Source organism: Thamnophis elegans, chromosome 10 (genome assembly GCF_009769535.1).
Source record: "Thamnophis elegans isolate rThaEle1 chromosome 10, rThaEle1.pri, whole genome shotgun sequence".
NCBI classification, from domain to species: domain Eukaryota; kingdom Metazoa; phylum Chordata; class Lepidosauria; order Squamata; family Colubridae; genus Thamnophis; species Thamnophis elegans.
In genome coordinates, this window is record NC_045550.1 from 39,530,836 (window position 1) to 39,551,614 (window position 20,779).

General features: G+C 37.0%; 2 protein-coding genes across 9 annotated transcripts in view; both read left to right on the forward strand.

Annotated features, from left to right (window-relative positions):
• COL4A3 (collagen type IV alpha 3 chain) overlaps window positions 1–11,818 on the forward strand; it is a 69,431-nt gene extending 57,613 nt beyond the window's left edge. Inside the window, exons 40-52 of the mRNA XM_032225330.1 lie at window positions 395–493; window positions 1,664–1,714; window positions 2,512–2,694; window positions 3,562–3,692; window positions 4,511–4,583; window positions 5,719–5,790; window positions 5,923–6,042; window positions 6,457–6,555; window positions 6,730–6,942; window positions 7,866–8,043; window positions 8,323–8,437; window positions 10,176–10,348; window positions 11,575–11,818. Coding sequence (XP_032081221.1) covers window positions 395–493; window positions 1,664–1,714; window positions 2,512–2,694; window positions 3,562–3,692; window positions 4,511–4,583; window positions 5,719–5,790; window positions 5,923–6,042; window positions 6,457–6,555; window positions 6,730–6,942; window positions 7,866–8,043; window positions 8,323–8,437; window positions 10,176–10,348; window positions 11,575–11,659 — 1,592 coding nt within the window. The 3' untranslated portion in view covers window positions 11,660–11,818. The remainder of the gene's footprint in view (window positions 1–394; window positions 494–1,663; window positions 1,715–2,511; window positions 2,695–3,561; window positions 3,693–4,510; window positions 4,584–5,718; window positions 5,791–5,922; window positions 6,043–6,456; window positions 6,556–6,729; window positions 6,943–7,865; window positions 8,044–8,322; window positions 8,438–10,175; window positions 10,349–11,574) is intronic.
• A 5,176-nt stretch (window positions 11,819–16,994) lies between these two features.
• MFF (mitochondrial fission factor) overlaps window positions 16,995–20,779 on the forward strand; it is a 37,341-nt gene continuing 33,556 nt past the window's right edge. For 5 of the 8 annotated variants that reach the window (XM_032225065.1, XM_032225066.1, XM_032225069.1 and 2 more), the window contains exon 1: window positions 16,995–17,169. In XM_032225065.1, the coding sequence (XP_032080956.1) occupies window positions 17,003–17,169 (167 nt within the window). In that variant the 5' untranslated portion in view covers window positions 16,995–17,002. The other 3 variants (XM_032225068.1, XM_032225070.1, XM_032225071.1) reach the window with 3 other exon arrangements.

The following is a 20,779-nucleotide window of genomic DNA, read 5'->3' on the forward strand; positions in this document are numbered from 1 at the left end:
GGTCCACATGTTTCATACTCCAGATTAGAGTGATTTTGGTGGAAGGAAATAACATAGTTCAATAATAAAAGCAGCAAAGTTTGTTTGGAAAAAAAGGTATCCACATATCTGTGATGAAGAACAATTGGAAGATAGTCTCCTTGATATACTTATACTATCTTATAATTCAGAGACATTACCAACCAGTATTCTAGAAGGAAGCAGTGTTTTTCTACAGTGTTTCAAGGGCAAACAAAATTTGATTTGCCAGTATTAGTGTTTTGACTTTGTTTAGCAAACCACTTTTCCATTATATTATGGTTGCATCATGATATTAAGCAAATGTGGGTTTTTTTCTCCCTATTTTCTGAAATGCATATAAAATAAATATATCTTTAAAATTTATTTTCCTTAGGCCCAGTTGGATTGCCTGGTGAAAATGGATTAGCTGGTGAAAAGGGTAATCAAGGACATGATGGTACTTATGGTCCACCTGGAGAAACAGGAACACGAGGTTTTTATTTTGTTGCAATCTTTTTCATATTATCACAAAATTTGCTAATTTGGGATTGTGATATTCCGCCAAATTATTTTCATCGCTGACAAATGCTCAAATTTAATTTAGTTGCTTAACCTTTAATAAGACTATTTTAAAAGAATGGCTACCAGGCATTACCCTTGATAATTTTTAACCACATAATTTCTATAATGGACATTACTTGAATTGATTGTTTTTGTTGTTAGATGCTGGATGCAAAATTGTTTCAAATATTTTGTCTATTTTTCATTATTTAGCATATAGAATAGGATAGATTTTTATTGGCCAAGTGTGATTGGAAAAGACAAAGGAATTTGTCTGGTCCATATGCTCTCAGTGTACATAAAGAAAAATAAAATAGAATACATTTATCAAGAATCATAAGTTACAACACTTAGTGATAGTCATAGGTTATTAATAAGCAATCCAATTATACTAGGAAACAAATAAAACAATATAAATTTTAAAGATATATGCAACATGGTTATAGTCATAAGTGGGAAGAGACAGGAACTAGGAAGGAAGAGAAGAATAATAGTAAAACGGTCTTAATAGTTAATATGATAATGTTGTGGGAATTAGATGTTTAGCAGAGTGATGGCATTTGGGGGGAAAAACTGTCCTTGTGTCTAGTTGTTCTGATGTGCAATGCCCTAGAGTGTCATTTTGAGGGTAGAAGTTGAAACAATTTATGTCCAGCATGTGAAGGGTCTGTAGTTATTTTCACAACCCTCTTTTTGTAAATAGGGCTGTAAAACTATGGTAAAGATGATAAGGAACATAAAAATGGGATTTCATTTATTCTTAATGCTGTACTTTTAAAACATACAGTATTTCAAATACTTCTCGGAACAAGAATTTGAACCAGTTATATAATTATTAACTTGGAACTACTTTGCAGCAATGTGGAAATCACAATATGTATTAGCCATGTTGGAACTATTTAAGCAAGTAACTCCTTTGTTAAATAAATTTATCAAGAAATAAAGAACATTATTGAACGTTCATAGAAAAAAATGGGTCTTCGGAATATGAATTTTCAGTATAACATTCAGCCATATTTCTTATTAATACCATTGTAATATAATGCCTTTTAAATTTCTTAACTTACTATTGAAATAAAAAAAATACATTATCATCATGTAGGTTCACCAGGGCAACAAATTCCTGGCCCTAAAGGACTTCCTGGATCTAAAGGTAAAATTATACTGCATATCTTATTTATTTTATTTATTTATTTTTATCCCATTTTTATTATTTTTACAAATAACTCAAGATGGTGAATATAGTCAACATACCTTCCTCTCCTATTTTCCTCACAATACAATCCTGTGATGCTGTAAATTCATAATACAGAATCTTAAAAATCTTCCACACTATATATAAGAGCCATGGTGGCACAATGGTTAGATTGCAGTATTGCAGGAAAACTCTGCCCACAGTCAGAAATTTGATTCTGGCAGGGCTCAAGGTTGACTCAGCCTTCCATCCTTCTGAGGTCGGTAAAATGAGGACCCAAATTGTTGGGGGCAATATGCTGATATTTATATTATTTAAAATGTTATTTTTTTAATAATACATATTGCCCACAGCAAGATATGAGTCAGGATAGAGTTGAATCTAAATGCTTCAGGATTCCTGGATTGTCTACTCTTGGCTGATAGGTCATCACATCATCTGATTAGAAATGTAGTAACATTAAAAGTGATTGTCATAAAGAGAGTAACTTCTAATTCATAACATATGATCCAAACTGGGTTATATATCCAACATTATAATTCCTGTAAGAGGAAAGTAGATTGTATTTCCCAAAAGTATATTCATGGAAAATATGTGGAAAGAAACACATCTGTGGAGAGACCAGTAATGATGGGTTATATTTCTTGACATCACTAGCTTAGGATTTTTAGAATTTTTGGAACAAATCACACTACCCTTACAAATATAATGATCAATAATATGTTCTTAACTTAATTAAAATATTAATTCCCAAGGTATCAAAGGAGATATGGGAGTAGCTGGTTTTCCAGGACCACAAGGCTTTAAAGGTGTCATGGGAGACCAAGGACCTGGTGGACCTCCTGGCCTACCTGGACCACCAGGACCTCCAGGAAAACCAGGGAAAATACTTAGCTCCAAAGGAAATAGAGGTCCTCCTGGCCCAGATGGAAATCCAGGTAAGAAGCCATTATTATACAGCAACTTTAACATTTGCTTTGCTGCACCTTATCATTACTACAAAATAGATGAAGTTATTCATGCCTTAGCAGATTCATCATGATTTTTTTTCTACTTTCATTTTAGGCGTTTTTCACTCTTCATTTAGCTGTTCTGCTTTACAGTTAAAGAGCCAAGCAGCTGTCTTCTGTAGGGTAGACATTTTGTAGCATATGTACTAATTGTCCAATAATCTCTGAATTTAATATAGAAACATAAGAATAGCCTTGATGGATCAGACCAAAGCACATCATGTTTACCTTTCCTTTCTGCATATTGGCAGAGATGCATATTCCCCCCCACCCAATTTTCTTTCCTGCAAATGTATTTGGAGGCAAGATACATCCAACCTGTCTTCAAGACTATTAGCACTCCATAAACTTGTCTGCCATTATCTTAAGACTATTAGTGCTTGACAGACGTGTCCTCCATTAACTTATCCAATCCCCTGATAAAGCCTTTCAAGATAGAGAGAGGAATTTATGAGAGTTGTGGGCTATTGTTTTGTCTATGGCATTCTAAGGACTTGTATGTACCTCCCCTGAGGTACATACAATATTATTAATATTCCACAAGATTGTATTAGACTAAAAGCCTTTAGCTTGTGGTGTGTTAAGTGTGTATGTGTGGGTGTTCTTCCTGGCAGCTGCCTGTGGAAGTGGACCTTACTACTAACTTTGGAGATTTAAATTAAAAAGTATCATACATACATTGTAATTTATTAAGGAGATATAAGAGATAGAATGTATATGCATATATGGTAATTTAACATAATTCTTGGTTAATATACTACTCCCAAATGCATGTACTTTCCCCATGAAATATAGGTGTTCGTGGTAGCCCAGGACTTGCTGGAGTCCCAGGCTACAGCATAAAAGGAAACAAAGGTGTCCGAGGAACAGCTGGAACTCCAGGCCTGCCAGGAATGAAAGGTGATGATGGCCCACCTGGTATGCCAGTAAGTTAAATAAATATCCTTTATTAGTCATTCATTGATTTTATATTTTAGACTTGCAACAATGCAAAATTGTAGATGAGGGAAGCTATCACATTTTGCAAAAATGATTAAACTTGAACAATCAGTTTTTTTAAAAAACAGGAATTTTATTCTGCTTCATTTTTTTAGCTATCAATGTTAGGGGGTGTATTAGTGCGTGTCACAGTAGGCTGGTGAAATGTCCTAAGATTTTGTTGGTGGTGTTGCTGTTTCACTGAAAGATAGAATAAGCTGTTTCATTTCTGTTATAATTAATAACTAGCTGCTGTTAAGGCATGGGAGCACGAAAGCTCAGAGCAAATAGAAAAAGAATGTTCATCCCACGTTCATTGAACTATGAGTGTTTAGGATATGGGTGATTTTTCTTCTGTTGAGGCCATCATTCTTCTGAGAATATCATTTATAAAACTGTATGTCCAATAATAAAGAATGTAGCTATGCATGTATTTTGTTTTTAGTAAAGAAAATGGGTTCCCAAACCATTAAAAATTGTTAATAATACAGGATCTATACAATAAGGTGCTTATTTCAAAATTAGAGCTGGATTAAATAACTAATGGCAAAGAATTGGTTTCAGGGCTACTTTTACTTTTAGTGAGACAATATAAATATAAGGCCAGCAATTATGATGACTGAATTTATATTCTCCAATTGGTAATGCTTCTGTTTCCTTAAGAATGTGTTTTTTTAAACTGATGTGCATTCTCTCTCTACTCTATTTACAAAATCTATTGAAGACAGGTTTAAACTGATAAAGATTATTTTACCCTGATTTACAGGGAATTGAGGGTGTTCCTGGTTATCAGGGCCTTGATGGTGAACTTGGCTTTCCAGGATTACCAGGAATAAAAGGTATTTTCCTATTTTATCTAATTCTAGAATGTCATATTATGTCACTCATATATCACAAATCATGAATGAAATATAAATTGGATATTGCAGATACAGAACTTCTTCTGGACTAATTGTTTGAGTTGTCTATTTATTTTTAGATCTTAATCACAACAAAGACCATATCCAGGATGATCTATTTATAGAGGCTTGGTTTAATGCAACTCTGGAGCTGTGATTTCTTGCAAATATTTTACAAATTGACTCTAAGATATAGAGAGCAGCTTGTCTGTTTCCTTGCCATTTTTTCCCTGAGTGAAAGTCTCAAAAATGAACAAGAAAGCAAGATAAACAGAAACCACCTCATTTTTGTCACTGCCTACAATGATGTGATGATGGTGTGAACATGTATTGTTCTTGTTATCTCTGAAATCAAACTGGATTACGTTTTGCACAACTTATAAAGTAGGAAGTAGCAGGGAAAAAGCCTTAAATTTAAACTTGGGATTCTAAACCTAGAAAGAGACCCGCATAAATTACAAAAAAAAAAAAAAACCATCCAAATTTATTTGACTCTAGAAAAGAAAAAAGAGGCTGACTTCAAAAAAGAATAAAAACAGGTTGTTCATTCCTGCTAGTTGCCATGGAGATTCTCAGCCAGTGATCTCTTTTGACAGTGTATTCAATGACTTGGATTCAGCTAGGAAAATTCCAGTGTAAAATCGACCCATTTCTGTCCTGGATGAAGTCCAAAGATTCTTTCTCTGTGTCTTGTTCTTGTTAGCTTATTTCCTTGACAAGGTGGCCATTAAATATAAAGATTCAAAACAAGTATTTCATAGCTCCTTGGCTTGAAGATCTTCACCTATGTTTATATATTCGAGACATATTAGGCAAAAGCATGCAATAATTGGCCAACGTAGATATTGGTGCAGACCAGTATTTGTACTGAATGCATATTTCTTTGATGATAGATCCTACTATATTACCAAAGCCAAATAACATCAACCTCTCTCTCTCCAAAACTGATAAAATGATGTAGAATAGTAAATTGGGACATGCATTCCCATAGTTATGTGAGCTTTATAGAATTCACAAGTATTCTTTGGCATCATAATCATATAATTCCTGTCTAATAATAGGCTCTTCCTTTTAGGAGAAAAGGGCAATCGGGGACCATCTGGACCACCTGGAATAGCAGGGCCTCGAGGGCCAACAGGACTACCTGGTAGCAAATATATTTGATCTGTTTTACTTAATTGAATTGGATTTTTAATATTATTTGCTTGTAATAAATAATTGTAATTGTAAACGATGGTAATGCATCTATAATTGTAATTGATTGTATCTTCATTACTAGGCCAGCCTGGACCAGTTGAGAAAGGAGTTTCCTTCCCAGGAAGCCCAGGACCTGCTGGACCTCCAGGAAACCCAGGAATGTCAGGAGATCCTGGTCCCCGTGGGCCACCTGGGCTCCCAGGTACATATTTCCTTTCCTCTATTTTAATGTTTTGCAACCTTGGAAACTTAAGGATGTGAGGACCTCGACATTCTGGGAGTTTTCCAACATCTTCAAGATGTCAAGATTGAAAAACACTGTTCTAATTTGAATTAGTGGCGATTATTGCCCCAGTGTTACTTGGAGCTTTTGGCTGGGATGCCTTTCTGTCATTTCAGGTGTTAGGGGACTCAGGAGATATGCTGGAAGAACTCAGAGAGAAAACACCTGTGTTTGAAGGTGTTTCTGGGTAAAATACAGAGGAATAGTTATTACTGGGTGCTATTCAGGGCTTGTCTTGCAATAAGTTTGCATCAAATCTTCTCCAGAATGATCCCTTCCTTTTAGGTATGTTTTGAACGTATGTAAACATTTTTCTTCTATCCATCAATCCAGGACCTCCTGGTACAATGGGCCAGTCAGGCCGTCATGGTGCTCCAGGTAAAACTGGACCACCAGGACCCAAAGGAGAAAAGGGATTTCAAGGGCAAAAAGGTACTACAATAAGGAGTGGTGAATTTATTATAAGAAGATGGAATGGAATGTTTGGATTTTGTCTTGTACCTGGCAATAATCATGGAAATATTGTGTATATTTGACACAGAGTTTGTTGGTGGACAGACTCTCAAATATTTCTAATTATTATTTTTAAAATTAATTTGTGCATAGGTTTACCTGGCTTGCTTGGATCTCCTGGTACAAAGGGACTTCCTGGATTCCCAGGAAGCTGCATAACTAGTCCAGTGAAAAGAGGCTTCATTTTTTCCCGGCACAGTCAGTCAACAAACATTCCTACATGTCCATCTGGGACAACTCACATCTATAGTGGCTACTCTCTTCTTTTTGTTCAAGGAAATGAACAAGCACACGGACAAGACCTCGGTACTTTTATACTTCATTTTATTTTTTTCTTAATAAGATATCACATAAAGTTTGCTATGCAAAAGCAAGCATTTAATGTCCTGGTTAAAATAACATACCCAACAGTGTAATCCTAAATATGGGTCTCAATTGGTGAATTCCCAGAGAATTGTGACTACATCTGCATCTTAGGGATGAATCTTCCATATGCAGCACTTTCAGGGTATAGAAGACAGTGTATATATGAATTGTCCAAATCAAATTACCAGATTTATTTCTAGTAATTTCATCTCTTAGAGATGAAAGTTATTCTTAACCAAAACTCTCAGAGTTTTGGTTAAGAATAACTACCAGCATAAGCAATAGCACTTAGACTTATAAATCATTTCATAGTGATTTACAGCTCTAAAAAGTTTACAGAGCATATTGCCCCCAACAATCTGGGTCCTCATTTTACCAACCTCGGTAGGTTGAAAGGCTGAGGGAACCTAGACAGCAATCTTAAGCATTACTCTAATTTGTTTATGTACTATTTTAGAACTCTATGAGCTGATTGTTTCAAAATCTCTGAGAAAACACCAAGATGAGGGGGAAAAAACACAGTCACATTAACAAATGTATATGTTTTCTAGCTATTTTATTTTAATGCATGTCTTCCAATTGTAAATTAAACATTGATTTGCCCAGAGCAAGGATAATTCCAAAGGAATTAACCCCAGAATGTTTTCTCCTCCCATAGCTTTTGAAATTTCCCTGTTAAAAACCTTCGCTCTTCCTTTGTTCTCTCAGATTATTTCCCCCCCCAGAATTGTCTCTATTGTAGCATTTCCCTACTTTGTATGAATTTCATCTGTACTAATATTATAAACATCAGAGCATACCTATAACACAATAGGTTATATTGAATATTGAACTCACCAGAACTTCTCTTCTGAATCATCCAGGTACAACTGGTAGCTGTCTTTCAAGATTTACTACAATGCCCTTTTTATTATGTAATACCCAAGCAGTATGCAGATTTGCTTCCCGCAATGATTACTCCTACTGGTTGTCAACAGAAACACCAATGCCTGAAGATATGGCACCAATTTCTGGAAGAGCTTTAGAGTCCTATATTAGCAGGTAATTTTTCCTACCTGATTTTCCCTTCTAATTTCTATATCGATATTAATTTGATACATATTATATAAGAAACACTAAGCAGATAAACTACAGGTTTCCAAAAGCAAAATCAAGATGCGTGTGATTTTGTAAAAAGGTGAATAAAAAATGAATGATTCCATTTCTCTGTGTGTTCTGCCCAGCTACCTGCCTTATCATCACTTTTCTTCCAAATTCATTTGCCTGCTGTAGTCTTGTTTCTCCCTTTTCTTCATGGTATGTTTGTCTCTCACTTTGTAGATGCGTTGTCTGCGAAGGTCCGGCAATGATGATAGCAGTCCACAGTCAAAAAACTTTAGTTCCACCCTGTCCTCAAGGCTGGCAATCTCTTTGGGAAGGGTTTTCCTTTGTTATGGTAGGAAGAAAAATAAATAAATAAAAGTACTGGCTTTTTTTTTTGTTTGAAATAAATTGAAATAAATTCATTAGACAAGAGATTTTTTAAAAAACAAGTTCTGAAAGTGTTCAATCAAAGTGATATATTTCATTTTATTAAGCTTTATTATTGAAGTGCTGTGAGGGAAAAGGTGCAATGCTAATTAATTAGATTCTTGAAATCTATCTCACATGTAAGCTGTATCTACACAAACAATTTATTCCCCCCCCTCATCTCCTGTCCCCGCAATTTTAATTCTGTGTCAGTTTTGCCATTCTATGTCTCTTATGAAATGAGCTACAGCTTATGCCTTCTAATAAAATGTGTTACTTGGAAAAGTTGCCACCAGACTCCTAACAGAGTGGTTGGAAATTTTACCAAAAGCAGCTGCAGCAGTACTTTGCTAGTTCTTTAAACCAGGCTGTCAATTGCAGTGTTGTGGTTTTTACAAGGGATATCTGGTTTTAAGTGTTGTGCCTGACCCTCGGCCGTTCTATGGATCATCAGTACTCTCCATGCCCATCTGTCCCGCACTGCCTTGAGACCAGAAATTCTTGAGGAATCTGTTGTTTTTCTCTTGGTAAGAATCTGATAAGGAAAGGAAAGGAGTCCCTGCAGATTTTACTCTGCTAGGTGCTCATTTCCATTGAGCCATTGCTTCCGAAGACATCTTCATGGTCATGTGGACAGCATGGTGCTGCAGAGCGCTGCAAACCCAAAGGTGAAAAAGTTCCCAAAGAAAAAAAGAATGCATTATTAAAAATATCTGAAATTTCTGTTGTTCTATGATGCTACAAATCCTACCAAGGTTTTACATTTAGGCAAGAAAACCAAAACGCACAGGTGCAGTATACGTGGTACCTTGCTCAATAGTAATAATTGTGAGAGGGATCTTGGAATCCTAATGGACAACCATTTAAATATGAGCTAGCAGTGTGCAGCAGCTGCCAAAAAAGCCAACACAGTTCTAATCTGCATAAACAGAGGGATAGAATCAAGATCACGTGAAGTGTTAATACTACTTTATAATGATTTGGTAAGGCCACACTTGAAATACTGCATTCAGTTTTGGTCACCAAGAAGTAAAAAAGATGTGGAGACTCTAGAAGTAGTGCAGAGAAGAGCAACAAAAATGATTAGGGAACCGGAAGCTAAAAATATATGAGGAACAGTTGCAGGAACTGGGTATGTCTAGTTTAATTAAAAGAAGGACTAGGGGAGATATGATAGCAGTATTCCAATATCTCAGGGATTGCCACAAAGAAGAGAGAATCAAAGTATTCTCCAAAGCACCTGAGGATAGAACAAGAAGCAATGGGCGGAAACTAATTAAGGAGAGAAGTAACTTAGAACTGAGGAGAAATTTCCTGATAGATAGAACAATTAATCAGTGGAACAACTTGCCTCCAGAAGTTATGAATGCTCCAACAGTGGAAGTTTTTAAGAAGATGTTGGATAGCCATTTGTCTGAAGTGGTGTAGGGTTTCCTGCCGAGGCAGGGTTTTGGATTGAAGACCTCCAAGGTCCCTTCAACTGTTATTCTATTCTACCAATAGTAGCGAAAACTACCAAATTGCTATGTAAAAATAACCCGTATGAATTATTTGAGGTCTTAATATTCTGAGATACAATTATTATTTGAAGTCTAAAACTGGTATTTCTTATCCCCAGATTACTTAACAAAACAGATTTTTATGAAAGTCATTTATCATTACAGTATACTGGTGCAGGTTCCGAAGCTTCTGGACAAGCTTTGGCATCTCCAGGGTCATGTTTAGAAAAATTTCGTGCCCTTCCATTCATTGAATGTCATGGCCGAGGAACATGTAATTACTACTCAAATTCCTACAGTTTCTGGTTGGCTACACTAAATTCAAGAAGAATGTTCAGGTATTTTTATTCACATTACCTTCTCTGTGATGCAACTTAAAATGAATCGGTTCATTCTTTCATTATATTGTAATATGCTAGTACTTGGCCAATTTGTTTTGATACTTACCTGCCATTATATTTAGCAAGTCCCTCTGTGAGGAGATGGGCGGTTTCAAAATTTGATAGATAAATACATTGTTTTATGACAACTGTTTTACTGTCGGGGCTGCCTAATGCTTTTGATTCAAAGACAAAAAGATGCTTTGGACGACATTGTGTGGAATTCCTGCCATAAACTATTTAATCAGCAATAACGGGGAAAAATCATTATTTTCAAGAACTACAGAGAAATTCTACTTGAGAGCATGTGGTTTATATGCTGTACAGCAGCTCTCTTCAAATGCAAAGCACTTCATAGTCCCAATTATTACCGTATATACTCGAGTATAGGCCGACCCGAATATAAGCCGAGGCACCTAATTTTACCACAAAAAACTGGAAAAGTTATTGACTCGAGTATAAGCCTAGGGTGGGAAATGCAGCAGCTACCGGTAAATTTCAAAAGTAAAAATAGATACCAATAATGTTTTTGAATATTTATTTCAAAGAAAAACAGTAAACTAGCGGTGTATTCAATGAAATACTTCACTCACCTCATGATGCTGATGTCCCGCTGTGATGATGATGTCCCGTGCAGCCGCGGGAGCGATGTCCCGCCTCCTATGACACACGGCACAGTGATTCCTATCATTGGATCACTGTACCAGAGGAGGTGGGACATCGCTATGTGGCTGCTTGCCATAACAAGGAGGAGGTGGGACATCGTTGCAGAGCGGCAGGAGGGGGAGGAAGGGGAATCGTAAGACAGCCCTGCATTACATTAGAACGTGAGGAGGGGGGATGGTGCGGTGCGCGCTGCGCGGCAAACTGACACAGAGGGAGGGGAAACTCACAGGGGCACTGGGCCATTCACGAGTGTCACCCAGCAGCATGGCCCCGCCCCTTTTTCTCCTCCATTTCGGGCAAATTTTTCACTGACTCGAGTATAAGCCGAGGCGGCTTTTTTCAGCCCAAAAAGTGGGCTGAAAAACTAGGCTTATACTCGAGTATATACAGTATTTTTACTTTTTGTACTTTGATTTAAATACAGGTGACTGACACTGATGCAGCATTTATTAGTTTAATGTTTAAGGTAGGGGAATTCTATTTTACTTAAAATATATCACTCTTATTTATATTTAAAGGAAACCAGTGCCACAGACTCTAAAAGCTGGAAATATGGAAAAAATAATTAGTCGCTGTCAAGTCTGCATGAGGAAACCCAACTGAGCAGAACTGTCATCTGAAAATGAAATTCCAATTTTGTTGCCCACAGGAAAAAAGCCTGAAACCAAACCAAATGCTTTTATGAACTTTTAATAATATGAATTACAACCGTACAATATTTGTACCAAAAATTAGAAAATCAGTGTTGTGCAATAATGAAAAGTGCAATGTTTTTGTTGTTTTATTTTGCTAAAATAAACAAAAATATCATCTTAAAAGAAAGTATTGGAATGTATTTTTTTTGCACTTATTTGTGTCTCGCCTTTATTATTTTTATCAATAATTCAAGGGAGCAAAACATACTTAATAATTTTTCCTCCTCTTATTTTTCCCACAACATAACCCTGTAAGGTGAGTTGGGCTGAGAGAATGACTGGCCCAAAATCACCCAGTTGTCTTTCATAGCTAAGATATGATTAAATAACTCCTGGTTTCTAACCTGATGCCTTCACTATTAGACCAGTGTTTCTCAACCTTGGCGACTTTAAGTCATGTGGACTTCAACTCCTAGAATCCCCCAGCCGGCTGGGGAATTCTGGCAGTTGAAGTCCACAGGACTTAAAGTCGCCAAGGTTGAGAAACACTGCATTAGACCAACATATTTAATGTATTACAAGATTGCCAGTTTCTAAACACTAGTATTAATGGAGCCTTACATATTATAAACCATGGCAACATCCAATTTTTAAATGAAAAAGCTATAGTTCCCAATTGTGATCTTGTGCTTTTCCAACTACTAAATGAAGTCAATAGCTATCATAGGATAATGTATTATTCAAATCAAATATTATGTAAACTGACATTTTTGGCACTACATTAAAGGATTTTTTTTTTTAAAAAAATGAATAAAACCTCTTTGAATGAAGCTTCTAAACTGCTACCTTCGTTATTCACTCTTCCTTTGGCTAAAAAGTGGGAAATTGCAGCATTTCACTACAGCGTAATGCCATATTTTGTTATTATTTGGAAAGGAATTTCCAGTATAAGAACATGTTGATTATTTAAATACAATTTGCAACTACAACTTTGTTCCAATTTCCTGCCAAATATTGAATTCTTAACATTTTGACAGAGGCAGCAGTTACAGGGAGTAAGAGCTCTCCTTCACTGGAAGATGAAAGCAATTGCTCCCTTGCATTTATTGTCTTATGCCAAATCAGTCCATTTGAAACCTGAACTATTCAGTATAATGCAAAAACAAAAGAAATCAATTAATTTTTAATACGCTTAGTGTAATGTGGAAACATACCACTTGGTTTCTTTCAATGCAACTGCAGTCATTGCCAATGTTGCTCTTCATTTGGCCACTAATCTCCTGCTGTACTGAATAATACATATACCAGTAAGCCTTATTATATTTAGTGAACTTAAATACCAGCTCCTAATAATATGGGCTCAGGAATGTAGCTTCATTAATTAATTGGTGGTTCTGGGTTAAATCAGAATAAATTAAAAATGCTTTAGTCTCACTAAATTCAGTTATGTTAAACAGAACAATGTACTGTCCTCAACTTATGACCACAATTGAGCCCAAAATTTCTGTTGTTAGGTGAGACATTTGCTAAATGAGTGTTGCCCCATTTTACGACCTTTTTTGCCATAGTTGTTAAGTGATAGCCGTAATAGTTAAGTTAGCAACATGCTAACTTTGCTTGTCAAAAGATTGCAAAAGATGATCACATGACTTTGAGACACAGCAATGGTCATAACTATGAACCAGTTGCCCAGCATCTGAATTTTGATCACGTGATCATGAGGATGTTACAAAGGTTGTAACTCTGAAAAATGGTCATACATCACTTTTTTCTGTGACATTGTAACTTTGAACAGTCACTAAATGAATTGTTGTGAAGTCGAGGACTACCTGTATTCTTAAAAGATTTCAGTTGGACAAAAAAATGGTCCAGTTCTGTCACCAGATGTTCCCTGTATGGCCTAATAATAGCTAGATTCTTCAGAATCTACACTCCTTTCCCTCAAGGTACCTATCTTATCTGTTTCTACTAAGGATTAATGTCCTATTCATTTCTCCAAAATCAGAGAAAAGATCTTTCCCTGACTTTGTGCGGCTCATAGTCAGCAAGCCTCCTTATAACATGAACATTTAAAAAGGTTTTTTATAATCTCTTTGTCTACCAATGAAGGCATCCCCCATTCTTCATTTCAAGGAGGCTTTAAAACAACTTCCATATATGTCAATGGAAGCTTTTTACAGCCTCACTGCAAGAGAAGGAGGCAGTTTTTAAATCTTTCTCCCTCCCTCTCCTTCTCCCAGATGCAATATTCCAAGTTCCTCTTGAAAAATCACCTCCCAGTAAGGATTTACAATGTTTGTAAATATAAAAGAGGCTATTTTAAAGTCTCATTGCGGCAACTCTCTTGTAAAAAAAATGTTCCACATATAGCAATAAATACAATGAAAATGAGTAAAGGGAAAGATTGAGGGAATTGTGTATGGGCGGTGCTGAAAATGTTATTGAGAGCTACATTGTCACAGCAGGATTGTGTGACGAATACTGTTAAATAAATATTCATATTGAATCTACAAGCCTGTTTTATGGTATCTTTGCCATTGCAAAATCTTAAGTCAAATATAGGTGTTTCAATTGGGTTGATAAGTCAAGAATGATCTCCATGAACTTGAAAAAAATAATTTTATATAAAGGATTCACCTTTAACTGCAATATTATGCATATTATTTTTTTAAAAAAACCTGTTTTCAGTTAAACTGGATCCGTAATGCCTATTTATAAAATATCAGTTGTAAACTGTCTTTATAGGCAAAAGAGATTTCTGTACACAATTTGTGGAAATATTTATCTGTATGCTGAAATTCATTGTAATATTCAACTGAACTCAATAAATATACTGAGGTAGTACATGTATGCAGAATAACAGTATAACAGAGTTGGAAGGGATCTAGGTCTTCTAGTCCAACCCTCTGTAGTAAGATAGCAAAAATAACCCAGAAGGGAAAACCAAACTGTATATGGGGTGCTGCAGACCCGGGAAAGACAGAGCTGTGTCTCATCCTTCCCGTTCTTTCTTTCTTCTAAAAAAACTCATAATTTCCAGGCAGCTGTCTTCATGAAACTTTCTTTTAGTGTCAGTGGTGACTCCCGGCTGGGAATGGACGGGAAACCTTTGCCTTCCAACACTTCTAACCATTTCAAACAAACAGTTGTCCAATCGCTTCTTAAAAACCTCCAGTGTTTGGAGCACACACAACCTCTTGAGGCAAATCATTCCACTGATGAACTGTTCTAAGGAAATTTTTCCTTAGTTCTAGGTTGATTCACTCCTTGATTAGTTTCCATCCATTGCTTCTTGGCCTGACTTTAGATGGAGAATACGTTGCCCTCCCCCCCAATCTTCTTTGTGGCAGATCCTTAGATATTGGAAAAACCGCAGCCATGCTGGTCTCTTTTGAAAAGCATCTCCTATTTTTCTTCTTAATTGGAATTGGGCTAGACTTTTAGTCTTTTTCAAATCTTTCTTTAGTGTCGTTTAGGAACTAATATACCGTATTTATCGGCGTATAACACGCACCGGCGTATAACACGCATCCCCCATTTTAACACAAAAATTTGAGTAAAAATTTTTTTCATTAAAAATAAATGACTTGGAAGCTCGGAACTTAATGTTGGATTAAAATTTATAACATTAGAACATGAATTATAACATTAACTCCTCAACATAAAGTGCCTTCCTTCCTTCCCTCCCTCCCATCCCTTTCTTTATGTTTTCTTCATGCTTTCTTTTTCCTCTGCTCTTTTTAAATCCCCCCCCCTTCTTCTCCTCCTCTACATTTAGGTTGGATTAGTTTGTACAACGGTCATCAAACTTCTGAAGTAAAAATAAATAAATAAATCATATTTAAGAAGAAGAAGAAAAAGGAAGACGTTTTTAGTTAAGTCAAACGTTTTAATAAAAGTTTCATCTTTTAAGATTTGTCCAACACATCCAATTGTAACCTTAACAGTAAAGAATATCACCCCAGCTGCTAAAGGTTCAACCAGTCTGAGAACCATTGAAAAGACAACAGTGCAAAATCCAAAAGAAACAACTTCCTCACCGCCATTGCTTTGGTACCAAATCTTTGAGGAAGGGGCTCCAGAAAGAAGGAGGAGGAGGAGGAGGAGGAGGAGGAGGAGGGGGAGGAGGAGGGAACCAAAGAGAGGCTTTTACCGAGTCTGCGCCCCACAGCCAGGACCGTCCTTGCGCCTCAAGCCGCGTTTCTTCCCCGCAAAGCCCTTCGGGCAACCCGAGAGTTCCTTTTGGCGCCAGAAGGGCTTTGCAGGAAGAAACGCCGCGTTTCTTCCTGCAAAGCCCTTCTGGCGTCAAGCGGAACTCTCGGGTTGCCCGAAGGGCTTTGCAGGAAGAAACGCGGCTGGAGGCGCCAGGACGGTCCTGGCTGTGGGGCGCAGACTCGGTAAAAGCTCTCTTTGGTTCCCTCCTCCTCCCCCTCCTTCCACAGTCTGTGTGACGCTGCCGCCAGGCTGAGAGCTGCCGCTGAAACAAGTTTGGGGAGGTCCTTTGCAGGCAGCCAGTTCTAGCTGCCTGCAAAGGACTTCCCCACGTTTGCTTTGAAAGAAACCTCTGCGCGGGAGTTAGAAACCTCTGCGCGGGGATTTCTTGCCATGTGCGCGGCCGCGCGGCCGCGCACCTTAGAGGGAACAGTGGACCCGGCGTATAACACGCAGTATCGGCGTATAACACGCAGGCAGGGTTTAAGCTTGCAATTTTAGTTTTAAAACTGCGTGTTATACACCGATAAATACGGTAATTGTATTAGCGTACATTAAAACATAACTTGAGCTAGATTAGGATACAATACCATAATTCAAAGGTCTTCAAACTTGGCAACTTTAAGACTGTGGACGTCAACTCCCAGAATTCTCCAGCCAGCTCAACTTGTGGACTTCAGAGTTGAAGTCCACAAATCTTAAAGTTGCCAAGTTTGGGGATCCTTGCCATAATTAATGTATCAGATAAATGTTCAGTTGGCTAAATCTGTAGGCGACATAAAACCAGAACAATTTTTAAAGAAACCCTGATTTTCTAGATCTTTATCATAATCAGATTTCCATACTGATATTTAAAACCTTTTTTTTTTACCAAAAAAAAGCTGAATCCAAAATAAAATCCCCAAAATTAACGAAGTTACGCTGTCTAGCCATCGCCCACCGTCGGCAAAAAGGAAGAAAACCTTCGGCTTTCTGCAAAGCGAACGGGAACCCGGCTACGACCATAGTAAAGATGGCCGCAACACTTTCTAATTCCTGCTGAAGGTCCGCTTCCGCCCTTTCTCGATCACGAGATATATCCCGGCTGCCGGTTACGGCAATGCATTTGGGACAATTTAGGTCATTTCCCTCTCTCTCTTTTGTTTTTGTTTCTCTGAGTTCCGCGCTGTGCTCCGCCACTAACGGCCCTCTGACGGAGGAACGGAGCCTGAGGCGGCTGGAGTGGATAACTGGGACCAAAGCTTCCGCCTCCCTGCTGGCCTCAGGGTGAGAAATAAAGGGAGAGTTGGTTTGGGGCCTTCTCTCTCCGAATTAGCAGTAGGGCAAAACTGGGAAGTTCGTGTAGGAATCCTTGGTAGGTTCCTTCATTGTATTCAGAGGTTCTCACGTACCGTTTTCCTTGCCGCACAAAAGGCTCGGCCCGGACGTCCTTTTGCTCCCTTGCTTCAACAGCTTTGCCCGCTGTTGCTTCCCTCCCTTCCCCCTCAAAGCGTAAGGCTTCGCTATCTTCTGTCAAGGTTAACGCCGTCTCTTTCTCCATTGATTTCGTCTGCTTCTCTCCCGCCCTTCCCCCCTTTTTTTGCGGGTTTGCTGATTTTTTAAATTTTACTTATTTTATTCACACGTAGTGCAACCCGTTTCGGGGCCCCTTTTAAAAGAATTTGAGAAATTGGAACAGGTTAAGAGCTCAGGGGGCTAAAAGAAACTAACCCTAAGAGCGATTGAAGCCATTGGGAATCAAGCGGGCGGGGCTTGACAATTCTTTAAATTCCTAAAAGAATGCAGGTTGGAGAAAAACCTGTTCTTTTTCATTCCAGAAAACACTTACAGTTTAAGTTCAAGGAACCTGGAAGTCAGATTCTGGTTAACGGAAACTTTCTTACAGTAAGAACAACAGTTTATTAGTGGAACCAATTCACAAGAGAGGCAAAGGGTGTCATTTTATTATAGGTATGCCAGAAGGGACAGAAGAGCCATCTGGCTGGGATGCTTTAATTGGATTCTTGCACTAGACAGAGGATTGGATTTAATGACCTAAATGGCCTTTCCAGCCCTGTGATGCTATAATTCATTTAGCTTTCTTAGTACTGCTTTGACTGATTTATATATATATAGGCAGAATGCAACTGAACACCAGGTGCTGACCTGTGCCAAAGATTGTTACTCTCCTACCCAGCTTGGAAGTTCCTGAATTGTTATTAACCAGGGTGAAAAACAAGGGCTTTAAATAAAATGGATTTACCATTCAGTCATTAACTGCACAACAGAGTTCTGAGATACCTCAAGGAGTAGCAAATTTATTGCTGAATACATTTTTCTGAGGCAACGTGTTTCATCAGAAATATCAAATGTAGTTTTGGGAACCACATGCAACAATTGATGGGGTGGGAGGGAAGAAGGAAAGGTGAGATACAGAATTGTCATAAATACTGACTTTCACTTAGATTCTATTCATACAACTATCTCAGCCTATGCTGATTGGAGTTTTAAATATATCCTTACAGCACATTGAAAGGCAGATATTCTAGTGGTTCAATTCTTGTTCTAATAAATGATATTGGATATTAGCAATAGCAACATCTCAGCATAGGTGAATTGTCTTGGCAGGAGTCTTGTTTGGTTATAAAAATCACAATTTTCTACCATTCTCATTGCCCCTTTTGAAATAGACCAAAATAGTTGATTCTCCTAATCCACTAAGTCAGGAATGTCAAACTTACATCGTCACATGGTCGTATCACAACTTTTTTCCCCCTTTGCTAAACCAGGGGTAGATGTGGCCAGTGTGTGATGCATCTTGCCCGCGGGCCAGATGTTTGATACCCCTGCATTAAGTTATATTTCTGATACTAGTTTAGCAAAAATTTGTAATTCAATACTTAGATTCCTCATATTTCCTATTAATTCTACTGCATTTGTAATTAAATAAAATTGAGTGGTGTCCAGTTTTCTTTGTAACTATTATCTGATGAGCTATATCTGGTGGAGATTTTGTGCTATTTTAGCATGTTGACTGCTTCTGTGTTTGCACAACATAATCCAGAAATCTAGTAAAACTTGGCTTTTTCTTGAGTAGCAGTAAATTGAGAATTCAAAAAAGTAGATTGAGAATTTGATAGAAACCATTACAGGTATGTTTAAATCAGGATCCTTGGTTTATTTCTATAAGAACATACTTAGGCTTATAATTTCATTTATTGGAGAAAGTAACACACCAGGATTGTGTTTGTGTATAATGATAAACCATGGTTTTTCAGAACCTAGTGACTTGATTGACATAAATTGCTAAACCATGATGTTGGCTTTAAATTTCAAGTTAAAGCAAGAACAAGAAAACATACTTCTATCTCAGTTTAGATATGAAACTAATCCTTTGGTAGCAAGTCCTTAATTTACTTAGCTGCCAAATTTCAATTCCACAAGAGTCATGAAAACTGGATTTTTGACACATTCTCTTAAACTATTTGAAATTCCTTGATTCAAAAAGTATTGCCCTATGACGCACCATTTTGCCCAGTTAAAGATTATGGGAATGAGATTTTTAGTAGTACGGGTAGTCCTCAACAGTTCATTTAGTGTTTGATCAAACTTACAATAGCACTGAAAAAAGTGACTTATGACTGTTTTTCGTGCTTATGACTGTTGCAGCATCCCCATGGTCACAAGATCAAAATTCAGATACTTGGCAATGACTCATATTTATGACAGTTGTAATGTCTCTGGGTCATGTCCTTTTTGTGACCTGACAATCATAGTCAATGAGGACGCCAGATTCATTTTAACAATTGCGTTACTGCAACTTAACAACTGCGGTAATTTCCTTAACAACTGTGGCAAGAAGGGTCATAAAATGGGGCAAAACTCAATAACTGTCTCACTTAGCAAAATAAATTTGGGGCTCAATTGTGCCATGTGTCAAGGACTACCTGTATATAGATAGATGATTAACTAGTAATGATTAAGCTTGTTATAGTGATCTCAATCCAGATGATGTCACATGTGCTTCATTTTAATGTGATTTGTATAAAGTGACATAATTTATAGAAAAAAACAAACAGCCAACTATATATATTTAATGTATTGTATTCTCTTTGGGGGATTTACCTATCCCATAGGCTTACATTGTTATAATTGTCCATCTTATCTTTGCAGTTGCTAGAATAAAAGTCTAAAACAAGGCAAGTACTAAGCATTTAGTCATAATTAGATACAGATTATTTTTTGTTAAATATGGATAAATTTTTTCAGACTTAGGAGCTGTCTTTAAGTCTTCACTAGCTTTATTGTGAATTGTAATTCCACTCTTCTAAAAATCAGAGTTGAGAATTTAAAAAAGAAATGACTTTTCTGAATCTTTGTAAATTTTTAAATATTTGGAAGTTATTTGGCATATTCCTATCAAATTCATATTATAGAATACATAGATATCATTGAAAATGTCCTTAGTAATATTTTATTTATAATCTGCCTAATACTTCTTTCTGTTCTTCTTTTTCCCGTTACAGCTTGAAAAGCAATTGTCATGCTGTCTTATGTAGAAAAGTTCCACTGTATAATCATATTGTTCTGTAAAATAAACAGTGTTATAGTGTAGTAATATTAACACATTGCAAGCAAACTTCAGAATGAGCAAACGAACAAGGGGTGAAATTCCTTTAGGAAGGTTAGTGAAAGTTGAAGAATTACGCTTGTATTTATTCTAGTGAGTAGTTGTAGTATCTTCATGTGTTACAATGTGACTGTTTTGCATATATGCTCTTTGGCCAGATATATTTTCTTTCTTTCCAAATTAAAATTATATATACTTTTATCTTTTCTTCTGTAGTAGGATTCAAGAATCCCTAAGATCCCCAGGTGGTTTTCCATTTGGAAAATG